Consider the following 21,506-nt stretch of genomic DNA (forward strand, 5'->3'; position numbering starts at 1 on the left):
CATTCGCTTTCTATCGCTAAATTTTAAATATGTGCCAGGATTACACTTGCGATCCCTTGTCGAACTGCATATACCCCCGCACTACAGGCAAAACAAAACGGATAAGAAAAACCTGTGGACAAGATAAACTACACAGACATTGCAAGAAACAAACAACAAAATCAAATCGTAAGCGTCCATGCGCTGTACAGCCCAGGATCTGTAATGATAAGTAGTCCCCATACAGCTTACATTGCTCTATCCCGCTAAATATTATCCAGCTTATGTTAATCACTAGATATCACAGCCGCTTTACTGCACCCTTTGTCTTCATTATAGTTTTCCCAATGTATGCTAGAATGGAAATGACGATGGATGACAGTGATGATAGTGGAGGGGTCATGATGAACGTCGACGCCAGTCCCTCCGCCCCACCTAAAAACTTATCACCTGTTCAACGGATTCGAAAATATTTCCCGGAAACGTGGCTTTGGCGAACTGTAGCCATTGGGTATGTAGATATATATATGCATGTAAAATGTTCAATCCTTGTTTATAGATGAGTACTTTCGAGGGGGACCTGTATTTCAAATGGCTAGCAGCAGTGTTGTTGATGACTCTTCAAGTGGAGGTCAAGGCGCATTTTCTGAAAACAACTTGGCCAAGGTGACCCGTGTTCGAAAATTCTTTCCAGAAACCTGGCTATGGCGAACGGTTCCTATTGGGTATGTATGTTATTATATGTGGGTTACTGTGAAAACGTGGACGTTTCCGGAGGAGATCCGTAACGAATAATTGACTGATACCAGAAAGATATCTATATTACGGACCGAAAGAATCGACAGTTATGTCAATTTCTGAGCTGAAAATATAAGTTTGAGTTAGTCAATCGAACTGTAATTTTGAGTATGGAATTTCCTTTAGATAATCCACCGCATTTTAGTTTTGAGTACCTTTGAGTTTTGAGCTACAGCGGATAAAACCTTGGCAGTAATATTGTTACAGATACCCCGTCTTCATTAACCCATTCGGTGGAGAAGAGTAGGACGTTACAAATACACATATACCGCTTTGTGGACAGTGACAACGATAGCGTTAGCGACAAAATTGGCTTTACATAATTCCGATGAAAATGTCCGCATGATCTACAGTCTACACATGATCACATATGTCTACAAATGTTAAGTTGTTTACTGAGTGAATTCTAACACAAGGTACAATTTTATGGATACATAATACTGAGGTTAATACTAAGCGACGTTTCGACGACGATACTCGCATCTTTATCAAGCAAGATATCATTTGCTTGATAAAGACAAGAGTATCCTCGTCGAAACGTCGCTTTGTATTAAACTCAGTAATTGTGTATCCATAAAATTGTACCTTGTGTTAATATGTTCATTTACTTAATGCCAATCAAAGAAGAGTGAATTCTAGTTGAAAGTATTATCGTTCCAAATAAAGGTTTACATTCTTTATCGCTTATCGATTTCATTCATATGTATGCGTATGATGACTTCATAAAAAAACATTCACAAGTAATATGGGCGTATATAACTTAAGAAAGGTGGATGTATTTTTTTATATATATAATTGTTTTACAGAAATACAGGACAAGTTGTTTTACAAGAAACAGCACCAGATACTGTAACTACCTGGACCACCAGTGCCTTTGCTTTACATCCATTTAAAGGATTATCTGTAGCCAATAAAACAGCTAAGGTAAGTTCTCAACGATAAGCCACATAATTGTCTTATAGTTACATTTCAAACTCATTAACACAATTGTCAATTCCCTTCAGCCCCGATCCTTCCCTCGGCATCAACGTTCTCCTTCGTCCCACGACATAGAAATACACATTGCTCATTTAAAGCAGAGGTGTATGTAAGCAGGTTTTTTTTAGGGAGGGTTGGGGGAGGGGGCTCTCTGGTGTCGAAACCTCTATGAAAGTTTATGAGACCACTATAGACTCGAAAACTAGTCATTCTGTCACCTAATGGGGATTTAATGCACTGAAACAATCAAATATAACTTGCAGGATTGCGTCACAAACCTAGATCTGCATTCCGGGTCCATTTCGTTAGGTATCAATTTAGGACCATTTTTTGCGCCCAGAAGCTCCACCCGTACCCCGCGCCATGTTTTATTTAATGAAACTCTATATTTTTCAGGTTACAACGTTCAAAGATTTCTTCGTGAGCCTGAATCTACCATATTCTGTTATTAGAAATGAAGTAGTACTTGTGCAAGCGACTGTTTTTAACTATTTTGATAGAGTGGTACCTGTGAGTATTCTAATCTAAACTATTGAGAGGGGGCGATGGAGAGTGTGTGTGTGGGGGGGGGAGGGTAACATCAACTCGCAACATAATAGGCCATTTCTGAACAAACATTATAGTGCAATGTTTAGAAGTGTAAACGGTTCTGAGAACGTTACCAACCTCGAGGAACGAAGAGAGCAGGTCTCGGAACCGATTTGAGATCGACTCGATCAATGTATCGTGTTGTGAATGCTTATCGGGGTCAAGTGTGAACGCATCTGAACGGGGTCAAACCACTTTGATTGTGTCTGCTTAAAAACTCCATGGTCTTGAACACACAATCGGTAATAGCTCGATACTGTCTACTGTTTGTGACGATTCAATTTTCGTTTTCAGACACTTAGAGAAAGTGCATTAGTTTACTAATTTTTATATCAATTTTGAACATATAATCCGCTATATTTAGGCATTGACTTTGTTTGTTTGTCGTCTCAGAAAATAAATAAACAAACAACAGCTATCAAGTCGACTGTTGTACTTTTATGGCCAGGTGATACCAGATGGAAATCTGTATTTATTATCCTAAAAAATAAATTATGACACGCTATTTTCGTGAGACCCTATATGGTTAGCTAAATTTACCGCTAACATATATTTATTTTATTATTTGCAGGCCATGGTTACCCTATCCCAGAGTTCTGATTTCGTCAGCATAAAGATGCAGAAATACTTTGTTTTTGGTGATTTTGTGCAGAATGAATGGCATATGACCCAAAGACACTTTTTAGGTTGGGTAGGTATTTATCTGTATATTATAATATGAATATAATCCATCAATCCATCAGTTCCAAGAACAACCCAAGAACACCCCTTGCAGATTAAAAAAGATTTGATGAAATTAGAAAAAAAATTCGTTAACAATGAAACTGTTTATTGTCACGCGAATCTGCCATCCCTGAACTTGTTTTTTGTGTAATTTCATAATCAATGGTTGCTGTAATGTTGCTATAATGTTTGTATTGTATATTTAAGATGGAACCAAACAGTGTTAGATCAACTTATTTCCCCATAGCAGTAAGACAAAAGATTGGTGATGTGTTAATAAATGTTGCTGTACAGTCTTTATATGAAAGTGATGCTGTTGAACGAAATCTACTGGTTGAGGTTTGTACATATAAACAGTTTGTTAATGTCCAAGTTTTAAAGAACCTTCGAATACATATGTAAACGAGCCATGGTTTATAACCGTACTACGAACCAGGAAGCGATCATCGCAGCCATCTTGGAATTGTGACGTCATATCAGAAATCGAAGTCTATCAATCTAAGCGCAATTTTCCAATGGACAAACATGTCAATCACATTTGAATTGGCAGAGCCTTACGCTTTGTCGAAGATCGTCACCCCAAGAAAAAGAACAACAAGAACAATAAGAGTTTGCAGGCTAAACATTTGCTTACTTCTATGAAGCCGCTTTTGTCAACCATTTGTCAACCTTTCTTTAATTTAAAACAATGCTGCTTTCATAAATAACACTTTAAGAAAACAGCGAAATGATATTATAATATATATCAGTTAAACTATACAAAAGTTAAAGGCATGCTCAAAACATTTGGCAACATAAAAAACGAATTTGGACTTAAAAGTTTATTTCTTCACTACAACCGACTGCTAACATCTCTTCCTAAAAAGTCGAAAAATCTTATATCCGACCTTGTAAATTCTCATTTGCGAAAACTCTGCGTCTCGATACCCACCCAGACCGTACTTAGAAAATCTCTTAATTTCTTAATAAGGATCCAAAGGAAAAAGAATGCAAAAATGAAGTAAAATGGATGAATATCCTTAACCTAAATCTGTCTCGAGGACAGCAGAGAAAAGGAAAAATATATGCTCTACCAAAAACAATTGACACTGGACACACAGTCGCTAGAGTTTCAACTCAAATTTCTACACATAATTGTTACCACAAAATATCTTTACACTATTAAAATTACCATTGAGAAACAGTGTTTATTCTGTGGGGAAAAAGATAAAACTCTTGAACACTTATATTATGAATGCTCTGAAACTCAAAATATTTTGACAAATATGTCTAATGCTCTTGAAAAGTATGTGTTTCTCATGTCAATTTATAATATAGTGCTTGGTAAACAGGAGACACTCTATACAGATCTATATTTCGTTTCGTTTTTTTATACTTTCGATTGCCTCTACTACATTAAGATCTGACCAGTTGTAGTGGGAGGTCGTGTCAGGCGTCATACGAGCGGCTTTTGACTTTATGACGTCAGACATTTCATTAACCAATCAGCGTTGATGTTTCTAGTAGAATACTTACAGTTCCGTGCACCGCACGCCAAGAACTCACTGCAACAGACCGTTTCATTGGCTAATCCCTCACATTAACCAGAACGCATTTTGTATAACAACTCTTCCCGATCCTAGTGTAGTAAAGACATGTAAAACGAAATTTTGAACGATAAAAAACGAAGTTTATTCATTTTTATTACAGAATTGAAAAATACATAAGAAAAATGAAAAAATACATATATAAGAAAATATAGAATATGATTGCTAAGCGGTTTGATAATATGTAGAGAATACAATATTTTGTAAATCGCATCCTGTAGCTTGTCGTGAATTAGATATTTGTGATAAATGTATAACGTTTGTATAAAATAATAAAAGATTAAAAAAATATATATATTGAAAAGGATATTGATCACTACTATCCTTATAAACTGTTCAATTGTTTTACTATTACAGCCAGAAGGAATAGAAAGATCTTCTAATGAACCAGTATTAGTTAGATTAGATAGTACGACCAAGTTTAAACAGTCAGTTACTGTTCGTTTCCCAGATAATACAGTGTCTATGTCACAGAGAGTCCGAATAAATGTAGCTGGTACGTATGCCTTTTTTTCCAATTCGGCCATTAAATGAAACAACCTTTTTGAAGCCCTATTATTAAAGATTTTCAAGGCCGTATTGTAACAGTATTGATCTTTATGGCTTCATTATTGTATCACTATACATATTAACGTTTAGTTTACTACCCTACACTAGACTATTTGTACCTACCTATACGCTACGCCTTTGAGTTGATTTCATAGAATAGTTTAAAATACTGTAAGTCAAAAATCACCCAAGACTCGATCTACATGCAATTATCTTAGGAAACATTTATCTGAGATATCATTCCGGGTGGAAGCGGACGTTAAATTCGAAAACTACAACGAAACGTCGTGCTATATATTTAAAAAAATACTCGCTAAATGTTTGACGTTTAGGATGTTTCCTTGGATCTATTTATCTCTAATCGCAGAGTTGTCTCCCATTTAGTATAACAATAAATGTTACAATTTGCAGGCGATATATTGGGCCCATCACTAAACAATATTGATAAACTGTTAAAGATGCCTTATGGGTGTGGCGAACAAAACATGTTAAACTTTGCACCAAGTATTTACGTCACCAAATATCTAAGAAAAACTGGTCGCCTTACAACAGAAATAAAGAAGAAAGCAACGGCCATCATGGAAAAAGGTTGGTTTGTATAACATCATAATGAGCTTTTCAGCTAAAAACAAAAAGGATTAATTAAACGCAAGTGTAAGACAAGGATATAATATAATCAATATGTTTTTATATTATTAACAGACGAAATATAGAAATATTCGCCTTACTAGAGTTACAAAAGTAAAACGTTTCATATCTCTTTTCATGTAAATTTCATTGTTAAAACAAATCTGTCTTACTGAAGTAATAATAATCTTTGAAATTTTCAGGATACCAGAAAGAATTAGCTTATCAACATAAAGATGGTTCCTTCAGTGCATTTGGTGATAAACACAGTAATGAATCTGGTAGTATGTGGTAAGCGAAGACTGTGCCTAATATAAACACCATGCACTGTTAACTAATTTCTTAATGAAATGAAATGAAATGGGGTTAAACGTCCTACTGTTCTACTCTGACTGGGCTAATGAAGATGGGCATACGCCATACAGTGTGCTATTAGGGAAATTTCGTCCGGACATCGGCACTATGGCCTACTATTAAATCGAATTCCAACTGCTAAGGGATCTTTTACATGCACGCCAATCTATACACGGGACCTCGGTTTTTCTTCCCATCCGAACGAATAGACAGTTATCCTGGTTAGGCCCTTCGTCCTGCACCACTGACAAGGGGAAACCACGTCGGAAAATCCCGATGAACTTTCTCGATCGAATACTCGACCTCCAGGCTAGCGAGCCAGCGTCTTACTCACTTAGCCACCGTGGCTCCAATCTGTTAATCGCCATATAACTAATTTCGTTCTATTGATTATAACCACTCCTTTATATTCTGTAGGTTATCGGCGTTTGTAACTAAATGTTTCTGTCAAGCTGTTGATATGATTACTATTGATGAGAACGTGATAGAGAAGAGTATATTATGGATGATTTTTGCACAGAACCGTGATGGTAGTTTCCCAGAACCCGGCAAAGTCTTCAATAAAAGAATGCAGGTACACAAGTGGTTTTTAGTTATGTTTACTCGAAATAGGATGATAATTGTAGAAACAGGTTTTTATTTGGTGCATTACTAATGTAATCAATTTTTCCAGACGCCGACATTGAAGGAGCTAAATCAATAATTTTTGGCACCTAGAAATTGACACAAATGTGTCGCAACGCATATAATATTATTGTAATTAATATGAATGTATATAAACTGATTTACATTCAATTGTTTCCGTTTTTACCCTAATTTCAAATCAGTTATGTTCGGCGAAATACGCCAGAGGTCTCAAACGAATCTTGATTTAAATTGTCAAATAATTCGCGTATTCAATGTCGAAGACCTTGGATGATACTGAGTTAGAGCCTTAGCTACTTTAAATACAACGACAGAAAGAACTGGAACGGTGCGTTGCTTTAGAGATTCTTTTGATTTTGGTTAATGTATGTTTTTATATTTTCAGGGAGGATCAGGATCTGGAGAGGCTTTAACAGCTTATGTTTTAATCGCTTTGAAAGAGGCAGAACAGTTTTTGTTAGAACAAGGACCAATGATGACTAAAACACTAGAAGTGGTAAATATATAATATATATTATTCAGCAAATATCCGAATTTGGATTGGGAAGCCCTTTCTACTTAGATACACGAAAAATATGCGAACATATACAATACATAAAATGGATGATATAGCGACATCGTTTTAAGTATTTCAAAAGGATGGAATCTATGGAGAATACAGGGCGTGTAGCATTGTTTTTAGGGTTTTTTTGTATCCTACAGTCGTACACAAATGTAACACTATTATAGTAACAGAGATCAGTTTCGTAAATATGTGATTTATTTACATCTGAAACATAAGTATAAAACAGCTACATAAATACAACAGGAACATGAATTAAACTGGAACTAAACTACACCAGAAATCCTTATAAGACATATAGAAATAGATTTCATTGAAATTAACACACTTACATGGATATACTACTTCTGAATTTTATTAACACACTACTTTTCAATACACATACAGGTATCGTTATCAAGCAAATAATCATATAGGAAATAAGCCCGTTTTGACATTCTTAATATTAATTTCATTTACGGCTATTTCAGGTACGATTATCTATACGTTCTGCTCAACTATACCTAGAGAAACAGTATATGAATATAACTGATGCCTATGATATAGCTATCGTAACGTATGCTCTACAAACAACAGCTAGTGAAGCAACATTACCAGCTATAGTTAAAATGAACCAACTGGCAACTAGTGCTGGTAAGTATAGACTTGAAGTTCAAGACATGTTAAAGTAGAAAAATATCAACGGTCATATTGGAAATTTCGGAAATGTTGGGGGTCGAGATTGTTGCATAGTCAAAACCCCAAGACTCTTAACATGGAAAGTGATACCAAGTGTTAACTAAAGGGTAAGCGTACCCCCTTCCCTCCTCGAGCGCGACACCAACTACGTTTTCCAAGAATGTTATAGATTTTGACCTCTTCTAGATAATTGTATTGTAATAAATCATTTGCCCCATGTTACCACTCTTGGTACAGCCCCTTTTTTGTATTAATCCGCGGTGGCTTATCAAGTAAGGCGCTGACTCATTAATCGCACCCACCACCCTCCCTGCGGTTTCGATCCAGGTGTTTGCCGAGAAAGTCCCTTGTCAGTAGTGCACAATTGAGGGTCTGACAAGAAACAGCGTCAAGTTGGAGGATAAAACAAATGATTTGAGAAATAATGTGTCTCGGATGTTTTTTTCAGATGGTGTAAAATATTGGAAACGTCCATCACCCCCAGAAGATGCTAATCGCTATAGATATTATTGGTATCGTAAAAACGATGCTATTAATATTGAGGCCACAGCATATGCTCTCCTAGTTATAACAGGTACCAAACAAGTTAACGATGGTTTACCTGTTTTACGATGGATCAGTAATCAACGAAATCCAGAAGGTGGTTTTACTTCTACTCAGGTAACAGATGATAATTATGTTTGCTTAAAGAGGCATTATGTAAGAGCTAAATCTGCTTATTACAAGTCTTTTTCTGGCTTCAAATGTTATATAGATTATTAATTAGACATATTTTATGAACATGACAAGCCCATAATCAACTCTCTGGGCCATCGGATGGTTCCGATTTTAAGCCATTTAAGCGTTTAACGATAAAATAGTTAATCGACATTTAGGATCGATTGTCAAGTACCGTTGCTACTATAATAAACAACCTATTTTGTCAAAACTTCAAACCCCCATAACTTCGCACAGAATAAAGTACTTGACTAGAATTTTCAATACATGTGTACATTCAATTTTCATTATCTATGTTTGAACAATTATTATAACACGACCTGACAGCTTTGTATCTCAATCTTACATAATGCAGCTCTCTAATAAATATATTATACCTTTGAAATTTCGCAGTGTATATACGTGAATATAAATTGGATATAAACTTACATGAAAAATGCCAAAGTAGATTGGATGTTTACGGGAGATATAGATGAATATTAACCGCGGTCTTGTTTGTGTTGGGATACAAGCGTATTAGTCATTATTAGTACATTTTATTATATGGGAATTGTATTGATCGTTGTAATCATTATATTCAACACTATATTATGTCAAATAACGCTTATTATTTTACAACCCACTAATTAGTGTCAGCCTATTTACTATTTAGTGTCCTCCTTTTATTGTTTCGTGTCCGTCTACTATAATTTCTATAATGACTGACAGTTATTTGTATATAAAAACATTATCGTTGGAATAATGACCACGAGACACAGGCAACCTAATCAGTTTTTGTTTCAAATCTTTTTGTAAATTTGCCCACAAAAGATAGAGTTATTTATATGATCGATTTCAACGTTCAGTAACATTTAACTAGACTAGGTATATAATGACTGACAGTTATTTGTATATAAAAACATTATCGTTGGAATAATGACCACGAGACACAGGCAACCTAATCAGTTTTTGTTTCAAATCTTTTAGTAAATTTGCCCACAAAAGATAGAGTTATTTATATGATCGATTTCAACGTTCAGCAACACTTAACTAGACTAGGTATATAGACACATGAAATGTTATATGCATGGATTGTCTGTGATATCACCTCGGTGGAAGTGGACGTTAAATAAAGGGATATTATGGTAGAGATATATTGGTATAGATAAACTATGTGTGACAAACTATCGTGCTTTAAATTATTGCTGTATTATATGATTTCTTCAGGATACTATTCTGGCAATTGAAGCTTTATCTAATTATGCTGGAGAAACTTACACACCAACTACAAATTTAAATATCCAAGTCAGCTGGGCAAGTGGCTCTAAAATGTTCAACGTAAACTCACAGAATTCGCTTTTACTCCTCTCGGAAGATGTCAATCTGAGCCAGGTAGGTAATTACTTCATTGTCACTCATTTATTAAATACAAGAAGACGCGATGGTCTATAGTGGGTAATGCTTTAGCTAGCTAACTATAAGGGCGTCCGGTTCCTGTGATTTTACCTCGACAGTGGTGCAGGACGGGTTGTCCGGTCTGACAAGTGTCTAGTCCTTCGGATGGTACAAAACACCGAGTATCCATTTTACACGCTAGACAGTTGGAATTCGAAACAAAAGTAGACCGTAGCCCCGCTCTTGGGGCAAATGTCCCTCATAGCACAGTGTATGGCTACACCCATCTTCATTAACCCAGCCGCTGCAGAAAAGATGGACGTTAACCCCGATTTTATTGTCGAATACAGCATCGCTGATACTGTTCTGCGTCCATTTCTTCGCCGATACTTTTCAATATTCCCATGAATATTTCATTGTTACAAATTCCCCACACCTGATCATTGTGAATAAAAAAAAACAATGTTAGTTATAGTTCTACTCTCTTTCAGACTAACATTCAACAACCAATGACATTTAATATTGAAGGTGATGGGTCCGGTACAGCTTTAGTGGAGGTAGGTATATCCACAGTTTACACTTTTAAATGAAACAGGGACCTTTAACTTTAATGACTTTATTGACTTAAATAACGTAAAGATGCATTATGTAAGAATTAAGTCTGACCATGACATTTCATTATTTTGCTTCAAATGTTATAAATTAATATTTAGACTTTTATTCACATGGAAAACCTTTAATCAACTCTATGTAACATCGAATGGCAGAGATTTTAACGGATTGAAACACGGTCGCCATATAATGATTTAATTTAAAAATGATGAATTGAAGCTTAGTCTCGATTAACAAGTACTGTTGCTGCGATAAAAAAACGGCCAGCCCTCGATAAACTACTAGAAGGTTTTATTACTCAACAAATACCTTCTCGAAGTATGTAATAAAATCTAATCGGGTGAAATGTGACAAAAAGGTCATGTTTACTGTTCTGTTTTCAAGAAATAGTTTGCTAAAATGGAAAATTGTACTTCTAATTTCAGATAGCTACATATTACAACGTAGAACAGAATGCTATTAATCCATCATTTAATCTTAACACCACAGTGAAGAACAGCTTAACCGATTCCTTCATACTGGAAGTCTGTTTCAGCTATCAGAAGTCTGGAAATGCCAGTATGAGTGTAATTGAAGTGGGCGTACCTACTGGATTTGAAGCCGATATTTCAACACTTCCAGAACTTCCAAATCTGAGCAAGCATGAAACTGGTGACAGAAAACTTACTCTTTATTTTGACCAGGTAAAGAACACATACAAATATACCGCTTTTAATTAGGGAAAATGCAACGAAAAACCTACACCAATTTACACTACAGTCATCACTTAACGAATTTGCATTCCATTTTGAACTAATCGAACCATGGTCTTATTTATACTACTTAAATTGTAACCGATCCGTGCCTAATTCCTACCGCTGGTATATCAAATTGTGTCTGAACTGAGTACACTCCAAGACCAGATTGAGTACGCGGCCATTCCATTTCCGTAGTTAAAACTGGGTTATACGTTATACTGGCCACTGGTCTGAGCTGGCGTGGATTGGTGCTGATTTTATGTACTTTACATCTGTATTTATGAAACAGTTTAGCTACGTGGTCTATTAATATACCGAACCATTTTATTAACTTTATATTTTACATGTCAATGCTATTTTCAGGTTTCACACGACTGGACGTGTATGGACATACAGATGAATATGTTTGACCCCGTAGCTAAAGGTCAACCTGTACCTGTCAGAATATATGATTATTATGAACCAGGTAAAAATTCATTTTAAAGTCTCACAGAAATAAATTTTAGAAGAGCTGACTTTGCCCACAGTTCATAATATAAATTATGGATTAATTTAGATTTAGATTTAATTATGGGGGGGGGGGGGGGCGGCTGCACCACCCCCAACATTTTGGGCACCAAATGCTGGGAAAATTTGGGCACACAATTGTACTTTGTAAAAGTTGTATAAAAAAATATTGTGTTCTTGAATGTGTCCAATTTAACAGCGAATTTAAATTCAGAGTGTCATATAGTTAGGCAATTATATAGAAATCTTAAGACTCGAACCCTCTATTGTTTGGAGTACAGTAAGCAACGAGTTAGTTACATAAACAACTGTTTTAGTTGTGTATATTACAAGTAAATAAAATTTAGTTCTCTTTTATTGATGATTTAGAAATTAAGAACTTATTCATCGCAAAAGAGATATTATTATTATTATTATGTAACATACTAAGAACCTAACTACATTTTTGGGGCACCAACCACCAACGCCCCCCCCCCCCCCCAGTCAAAAATTTCCCCGTACGCCTATGTTAATATGTACAGGCCTAATTTATGCTGTATTGAACTTAAACTTGAGTGGTTTTCTGTTTTCACGCGGATCCTTTTATATCAGTCGCAAATTGATTGATGATGTTTTGTCATTTAATAGCGTATATCAAATCTCCGCTAGAGAGGTTTCATACAACTAAACGGTTTCCTCCAGGAAATGATCCCCAAGCGCTATTCATCTTGCTGTTGTTGTTCTACGGCTTCGTGAATTCGATTGACACGCTACTTGGCAGACCGGATTCTTGTACTATTTTATTGCGCATTGATTTTGATTTGGTGTCAAAATTCCAAGATAGCGGCGATCCTAGTCGATATAATCGGAATTTTTATTAGCCTTAATCTTCGATTTGGTTTTATATTATTTATGTACGCATATTTCTTTGTTTAGTTTTTTTTTGTTTAGTCTTCTTTGGTCATTTGACGAGTGTACTGTATATTATTTTGCCTACCATTTTAAAACATGTTTATGGTCGTTCTTTTGCAACTAAAATTTAACAAAAAAACCATAAGATGCTGATCCATACCGGCTAGATCTATCATGGAACTTATTATGCCTGCCTTGGATGCATGATTGGTGTTCTTGTTGATTCGATTAATTGGACTGCCAGCATCTAGATATTTGTACTTAATGCAAATTCCCCAAACCCCTCCCCTCTTACTCTTTAACACTTGGTAAACACAAGTATCTATGCACAAAATGTGTACTACAACATTTGCAAAATAAATGACTACTTTCCCATGAACTTTTGAATCCCCTACCCAGGAGGTGGTTTGCCAAGTTCCTGAGAAAATGTACAACCCCCCCCCCCCCCCACGCGGCTTGAAATTTTTTGAGAAATACATGGTCTCTATCGTCATTTTGGCGTATATACATACACATTGATCTTTTTAAACAGAGAAATCCAACATCCTGCTTGACGTCAATTTTTATTATGAATTAATACAATGACATTAATTGTGATATCACATATTTCTATATCATTATCTCGCGCTTTGAGTGCCCGTCCTGTCGCACCATCTGACGATAAAGGATAAAGCACAATTATGACACTTTTCTTGTAAGGTTGTTTTACATTGGTAATTCAAGCCGTCATTTTATTAGAATGTCCATTGTATATGTATACCTTGTTTCGTTTTTTAGACGATGAATATACTATGTTTTATCGAAGAAAGGAGGCATCAGTTTGTGAGGTGTGTCCTGGGTGTGGATTGTGCGTTCAGTGGGTAAGTCTTTTAAACATAAAAAGCGCCATTCCTTAAAGGACAACTTGAAGACTCGCGGTGACTCAGTGAGTGAGTCACCGGCTCGATCACCAGGAAGTCCCCGGTTCGATCACTGAGGATCTGGAAAGGAACAGTGTCTATTTCTTCGGTCGGGCGAAAAACTGAGGTCCCATGTACACGTTGGTGTGCATGTTAAAGATCCTTGATAATTGGAATTCGAAACGTTTTCCTCATAGCACACTGTATGGTTTGTCCGCCTTCATTAGCCCAGGTGCACAAAAGTAGGAAGTGTAACCCCATTTCATTATCAAATATAGTCCATTTCTTCGCCTATACTTTTCTATATTTGATAGCAATACATATATTGAGTCTGTGTATTTTTGCTTTTCGTCGGGTGGAATGAAGAAGTATGTGTTCAACATTTATCAGGTATTAGATAGAGAATTAAATAAACTAAACAACGTTTTATTTGTTTTCTCTTTTTAGAGAAGATAATTGAAGGAACAGATAAAGTTCAAGAAGTGATATCAGATGGCTGGACCATTACTTTATTAATTCCTTTTTTGTTCTATTTTGACCAGCTCAATCTAAGTTGTAATTTAGAGATTTTGCTTTTACTTAAGTTGTATATAGCCAAATATACAATTATGTTTTATCGTTAATAAGAATACTGTTCATTGTAAAGTTCTTTTTATATCTTAATCTTTCCTGTTGAAGAAATAAAGCCTATATTTTATTATACAAATTTTGTTTAAAAGAGAGATGTTGTGTTGAGTGAAGAGTGGGGAGGGAAGGTAAGGTCCATTCAACACACGCTATGCATGTCAACTGATTTCCCGATAGCCTAATATATCACGTTTGGGATCCCACAACATTTCATTTTGTGCAATGTAAGCGTTGTTTCAACGTGCAAAGCTCACACATTAGCCAACTCGTTTGGGATCAGACCTATATATAATGCCAGAAAAATAAAATCCCGTTTACGGAGTGTCGGCCTGGTAAGCCGGTTATCGTGTGCATCGACGGAGGTACGTGGGAGGGAGGCTTCCCGCGAAAACTTTGAACATTATAGACGGCCACGAACGCGATTCCTGCTCTTCCAGTCCGTCAAACAGCAATTTGAAAGTGTTCTAATACAGCAAGAGCTAAATCTTCCTATTGCATGTCTTTCTTTAGGCCTGAATTGTTATATAAACTATTAATTAGACATTTATTAACTTATCCAGACCATAACCAACTCTCGATGCCATCGTAGGCCTGCAATATTTTAGCGGATTGGAATACATCTTTTGAAAAATAATTAAATGTAAAAATGGATAATTGAGACTTTGTTTGTTTATCGTACCGATTTTAGTTGATGATAGAGGCTAGCCTAAAATCGAAAAGCTAATATCTCGATTTAGAGTGGAGCAATTTAATTGAAATGTTTTAGCATAGTCTATTTAGGTTATCTATTTTTTCTAAAACTATCTTCCGTAATGCCCCTTTAAATAGATATTATGCAAGAGCCAAATCTGACTATTTCATGTTTTTCTTTATGCCTTAAATGTTATATACATTATTAATTAGGCAATCTAGGTTACACAGTTCTTTTAATGGCGATAACTAGGCTCAGCTAGAGTGAAGTAATTTGACTGGAAGTTTCAACATATCCCTGTTTATTATCTATTTTGTTAACTATTATAGCGAGAACTGCCAGCTCTTTTTCTAATATTTTACTAGTAAAATTACCAATTACCAAGGCAGAGTAACTACATTTGAATACCATAAAAACAGTACCAATGATCATTTCCAATACGCGGATGATTCAATGGCGGAAAAAAGATTGAAGTAGAAAATACTTAGCATATAGATGAAACCAATAAAAAGAACAATAAAAATGTTAGTATTAGTTGTAAAATTGTAGGCCAAAGTTTTAAAAAATTACTTTATAAACATAACTTTGTCTTTTTAATACAAACCATTAGGCTGTGATTTAGTCCCGAAAATCGTTTCATCTCGTCCCAGCAAATTCTGGGTGAAAATTTGACGCTTTGTTACATAATTTAACAAGTAGGCCGTCACTGTCGCATACATTTCTGTTCCAATGCATTGCACAATACGTCTTGCACTCGAATTACGTCTCGAACTATATTTGACAAGTGTAGCCATAATCGGGTGAAAAAATCAAATTCTAAGCCAATCAGAACCCATATTAGCAAAGATCGTCATAGGTCAAGGGTCAATAGCCATAAATAGACCAGTGAATACCTTTTATCATCCCAAACTTAGGCTGCCTATCTACAGCTGGCTCCGGCTGAGAATAGGCCCTAAGCTAATTAACCGACATTTAAATTCCTACATCGACGATTTTAGTCGAAAACACTGAGTATGCTTTTAGAAAGATAAACAGATTGAAACTCTAAAGACAGTTTACAATGGTAAAGAATTTATTGCAATATTACCCATAGCACATATTATGTATCGCTTTTACGCGAGTGTCAGCGACATGCCGTGTTTACATAAAACACACGTGCGTGGGTTATTTTTACTTTGTTGTCTAAACAAAGCGGTGTCGAATCGATAAGTCCCGCCCCAAAATGATCACATGATCGTTTTAAATGGCGGATAATCAGTGCAGTGTCACATTCTGGGAAGTATGACGTAGATGGGTCGCTGCGTGCAGTATGTACCTTTTATAAGACGGAACACGTTGGATTGTTTACATTTGTCTGAGAGAATTTCTTTGAAAATATGCCGGGATTACTGGATAATACCACCTGTTAAATGTTGCATTGACACGGTAAAGACGACTTACCCCTAATCTGTGGCATAAATATGGCCAATAATTGGGAAAAAGCACCAATGATTGAATGAATCTTTTATTTTCTGGAAACAAGTATTTCTTCAAAACTATTTCAGTGAAACAATATCCAAGAGAAATATATACTTAATACAGATGAAAACGATTTTGGCATGCTTGAAATACTGGTTCGGTCTTATAATTATATATAATGTTAAAAAAAAAAAATAATAATAATACCATGTGATCTGATCGATACAATTAATAATAATTCACCTTCATTAATTTTACTAGTTTTATAAAAAAGAAAACAATAGACTTATTATAAGAGTATAGAGAGAGAGAAATGGGGTTTAACTTCCACTCGACACAAACTAGGTAATTTTGGTTCAATTTTATTCCAATAATTCTTGCGTGTAGTGGTCTTTAGCAGTGGGAGGAAACCGGAGGACCCGGAGAAAACCAATGAGGTTGGACAGGCAACCCTTCTCCTTGTCAAGTACAACCGTTGAATCTAAACCACGCCAGTGGACTCAATGACAGACCTTATGATACAGCGCGCATATGCTACCCATTCGGCTACCCAACCCCCTATACGAGAGTATAAGATTACATTTATTTAAAGAAAGAAAAATAAACAAATGCAATTATATAAATTTCCTCGTACACAACAATACCATACACCACTAGTATAAATGAAAAATGTATATAATAATAATAATAACATCATCATATTTTAAAGTGTATTAATACTGGAGAACGGTTTCTAATGTGCTGTTCAGGTTCTTATATTCACAGAATACATGTATTTACACAGAGATCAGGTCTTGTGCCCGTATACACTGTACAAAATTGAAAGATATATACCAACCAGTAAATAAAAGTACATATAAGAGAAAAACAAACAGTAATTACCTAAGTAAAATGGTTCTAGTAAAATGAATTAGAAATGAAATGGTCTAATGAAGATGGGCATATACGCCATACAGTGTGCTATAAGGCAAATTTTGCCTGGGCACAGCACTATGGCCTACGTTTATATCAAATTACAACTGCCAAGGGATCTTTTTACGTGCACACCAATGTATACACGGGACCTCGACTAGACTGCTGTCATCGTGCCTTGTCAGCCCCTCCGCCTGCACAACAGACAAGGGAAAACCGTCGAAATGAATTAGAATAAAAAAGTAAAATAAAAACATATAGTAAGCATAAAGTGACAAAATATAATATGAAAATTTATTGACATGTACAGTACATTTAAGTAAAACATATTTAAAATATGTAATATTTAAAAACCGCTTACAAAAATACATGTATACAGGTGTAGGCCTACTCACATAATTTCATCAATATCATCATCACTATTAAAATCAATGTCACTGTCAGCATATGTTTGGCTGTCACTTTTATACTCGAACAATATACACAAAACCATACAAGAAAGTTTTCACTTGTAAGAAGTACATCTATTACTGATCTATCTGTAAAAGTGTAATGCAGCTTGATTTACATTCACATTGAAAATTTAGTTTGGTGCTTGATCTCTAGTCACCCTAACCCTGTCATTTGTTCAATAGAGTTTAACAAGAGGGGTTTAAATTTCCACAGCTACAATCAGGCAACCAGGGAGGAACGCGCCAGAATATGCCCCCTTTTTAACTGGTGATGCAAGGGCAGAAATAATTCTTCATACATATTTTTTTCAAAAAAAGTAAGTGCACTTTGTACCAACTCATCTATTTTGGTTCTAATTTTCTCCATAACATGGGAGTTGGATGGCCGAATTGTTAGCACGTGCGCACTGTATCATAAAGCCTGTCATTGAGTCAACAGGCGTGGTTTCGAATCCCCTGTTGAACGTGACAAGGAGTAGGGTCGTCTGTCCAACCTCGTGGGTTTTCTCTGGGTCCTCCCGTTTCCTCCCACTGTTAAAGACCCCTTCGCGCAAGCGAATTATTGAAATAAAAAAATTAAACCATATGTTAGTCCCAAAATGACCTAGTTTGTGTCGAGTGGACGTTAAACCCCATTTCTCTCTCTCCATAACAACTTGGGTATGAGTACTGCACATTGTATTTCACCTCAATAATGGTGACACAGTCTTAACCATAGTGGTCTTTCTGTCTTTGACTGAGTGGACTTCTCTATTGGTCTGAGTGGTCTTGGGCGGAGTAGTCCTTGGTCTGGGTTGTCATGCATTTAGGAGAATATCTTCATCAGCTTGCATTTGCAAGAAAATGGGGAACATGTCAAGAGATGATCCGATCCCCTTAAACAAATTAACCAGACCTATTATTTAATTCTCTTTCTCTTTTTTTTTTGCTGCTTGTTTCTAAACACCACTTTCTTCAACAATTTAGGAATCGTGATAATGTTTCATACACAGTTTACGTGGAATGTGAGAAGTAGTAAGTAGCCTCTACCATACCCCAGTGAGAGTTTTGTCTTCGCATTCCTGCCTGGAGTTCTGATTCAGCTTTGTCCAGCAAATCGGCATTTGTCTCCGGCACATTTCCATCTAATTTGATCCACTGGATAGCACATACCTTAAATTTTTCCCAGCTTGTCGCAGTGAACGGTTTTAGCTCAGTGTTTTAACAAAATGTACACGAAGTATGCAGTTTTACTTTAGCTATCCTTCCGCCATGAACCGTTAATAACAACACATAAACAAATAGCAAGTGACCTTTCACCACATGACCTTTTGAACTATTCGTCGTGTATGTTTGATTGGCCAATTATGTCACGTGATCTGTTTAAACCGAGTCACCGCGAAATTCAAATACCATTGCACATTGACAAGTAAGCCCATATTTAATTTACGTTTTCTATCAAACGTCAAAGAGTTGATAAAAGAAAAGTTGTATAACAATACAAAGTAATACTAGAAGAATTAGATGATGTAGGTTTTTTTTCACCAGGGACGGAGAAACAGAAGCAAGCTAGCTAGAAATTTCACACCACGGCCTACATGAACCTATAGCCTATGGGAAATTACTCAACACTTGTCACAAGCTGTGTGTTTTTACATTTATCGGTGATTTTCGTGTTGACAATTTATAACAGTAAGCCACTAAATAACATTAAAAATCAATTTGCTACCCAGTGTACATTGTGTCCTATCCCCTCGTATCGGCGATTCTCGTGTTGGAAATTGATAACAAAGTGAAGCCACTAAATGACATTAAAAATCAATTTGCTACCCCAGTATACACTGTAATTCATATCCCCATAGACCTGTCATATTATTTAAACTTGACACCAATTTTTGCGTGGGTAGGCATATAAAAAGGTAAACCAGGTCTTTGAATTTGACTTGCTAATAATTACATTATACTGCAGAGGGTTGGAATTATAAATCACAACAAGCAATCCTTAATCTCAGAGTCATTTTCATTGTTTACAATTTTACAATAATCTCTGCCACTACCTCGCCATTACATTTAAAGTATAACTATTAAAGTCGCCATTCATTATCACGTTACTGTTTCCATTTTCGTAGTTATAATAAATACCATTATCCATTTAGTTGCCATTATTGACGTCGTCACATATGACAACCGTCTTCATCGTCCAGATTTATCCTCATTCTCTTTCGTTTTCAATTTGAAGAGTCGTGGTGGCTCAGTGAGTAATGCGCTGGCTAGCTAACCTGGTGATCCTTGGATCCATCCCGGTGTTGGCTGAGAAAGTTCTTCAACATAAAACACTTTTTCATTATCCCAGATGAAGAAAAAATGTAAGACGTTAAATCCCATTTCATTTCGTTTTCACTAAAATCGTCGTCATATAACCATCATCATTGTCATCGTCATCATCATTATCACCATCATCATCATCATTATCATCATCATCACCATTTGTGACCCAAGATATTGGTTTGTGATAAAACAGATAGTCCGATAGAGTGATGTTAATGATTTTTCTGCTAGAATCGCTGACAAACCATCTATGTTATTAAATATATATATTTTTCCAAATGCACCGCAGATGATTTTTTTAATCTTTGGTAGGTCGCGAACATCTAGCAAAGGACAACAAAAATATCTTATGAATAAAATTCCACGTTAATTCTAATTATAGATACAAAAAATATCATTGGGCGATTTCGACATAGAACTGGGGTAGAGGGGGGCAATCTCATTCTCTAATGTTTGTGTCCGAAAAACCGAAGTACGTTACCCGAAAAATATACGTTCCACCGAATCGATTCCGGGGAGGGGGGGGGGAGGAGGGTACAGCCCACTGCTATGAATTTCGACGACCGTTGTGTGTGATATTTGCTCTCAGTTGAATCAGGTTGATTGATTTCTTTGTTACATTAAACACATCACTCAAGGGACATAACCTCATTATTTAATTAAGATTTGCATTATTGCTATGAAACCTGGTAACACTGTATGGGCTGCTATTATTAGCCAATCTTTGTAAAATTTATAGTGATAGTCTATCCTATTGAGAAGAAGAACCCGGGTGATTTTCGATAATAATTAAGCTCATAACTACTCGAACAACAACTGATCGGTGTTTGTTCCGTAATTTGCTGAAAATTTCACTTAAATTGATCTACTCTGAACCCACATATAAGCTTTTGTAGTTTAGTCCTAGCCCCGATCATCATTACTAAAGTCGGTACGATAGAAAAACATAGCCTCGATTATCCACTTATGAATAAATCATCAATGAGCGTTGAGCAACAAATCGGATTCAAATCCAGAAAATATCGCATCGAGAGAGTTGATTATGGTCTGGGTAGATAAATTAATAATTTAGATAACATTTCAGGTCTAAAGAAAGACCTGCAATGGGCAGATTTAGTTCTTGCATAATGTATGATTATACATTTCATATCGGTGGATGTATGCATTTTAATATTGGCAAAAATATATACGGGTTATTGTAGCCTCGATTATTCTACAAAGAAATATTAACGAAAAACAGATGGACGGGTGGACA

At 35.8% G+C, this 21,506-nt stretch overlaps 1 protein-coding gene across 3 annotated transcripts in view; it reads left to right on the forward strand.

Annotated features, from left to right (window-relative positions):
• LOC126829492 (murinoglobulin-2) overlaps positions 1-14,510 on the forward strand; it is a 40,764-nt gene extending 26,254 nt beyond the window's left edge. For 2 of the 3 annotated variants that reach the window (XM_050559402.2, XM_050559401.1), the window contains exons 20-37: positions 319-490; positions 1,584-1,701; positions 2,152-2,265; positions 2,915-3,034; positions 3,274-3,405; positions 5,010-5,148; positions 5,613-5,789; positions 6,032-6,119; positions 6,600-6,756; positions 7,213-7,323; positions 7,860-8,022; positions 8,516-8,727; positions 9,991-10,155; positions 10,650-10,715; positions 11,196-11,453; positions 11,871-11,973; positions 13,683-13,765; positions 14,252-14,510. In XM_050559402.2, the coding sequence (XP_050415359.1) occupies positions 319-490; positions 1,584-1,701; positions 2,152-2,265; positions 2,915-3,034; positions 3,274-3,405; positions 5,010-5,148; positions 5,613-5,789; positions 6,032-6,119; positions 6,600-6,756; positions 7,213-7,323; positions 7,860-8,022; positions 8,516-8,727; positions 9,991-10,155; positions 10,650-10,715; positions 11,196-11,453; positions 11,871-11,973; positions 13,683-13,765; positions 14,252-14,260 (2,387 nt within the window). In that variant the 3' untranslated portion in view covers positions 14,261-14,510. Of the gene's footprint in view, positions 1-318; positions 491-538; positions 705-1,583; positions 1,702-2,151; positions 2,266-2,914; positions 3,035-3,273; positions 3,406-5,009; positions 5,149-5,612; positions 5,790-6,031; positions 6,120-6,599; positions 6,757-7,212; positions 7,324-7,859; positions 8,023-8,515; positions 8,728-9,990; positions 10,156-10,649; positions 10,716-11,195; positions 11,454-11,870; positions 11,974-13,682; positions 13,766-14,251 lie in introns of all 3 variants that reach the window. The other variant, XM_050559403.2, reaches the window with a different exon arrangement.
• Positions 14,511-21,506: the final 6,996 nt, after the last annotated feature.

This window comes from Patella vulgata, chromosome 8 (assembly GCF_932274485.2).
Source record: "Patella vulgata chromosome 8, xgPatVulg1.2, whole genome shotgun sequence".
In the NCBI taxonomy this organism is placed as follows: domain Eukaryota; kingdom Metazoa; phylum Mollusca; class Gastropoda; family Patellidae; genus Patella; species Patella vulgata.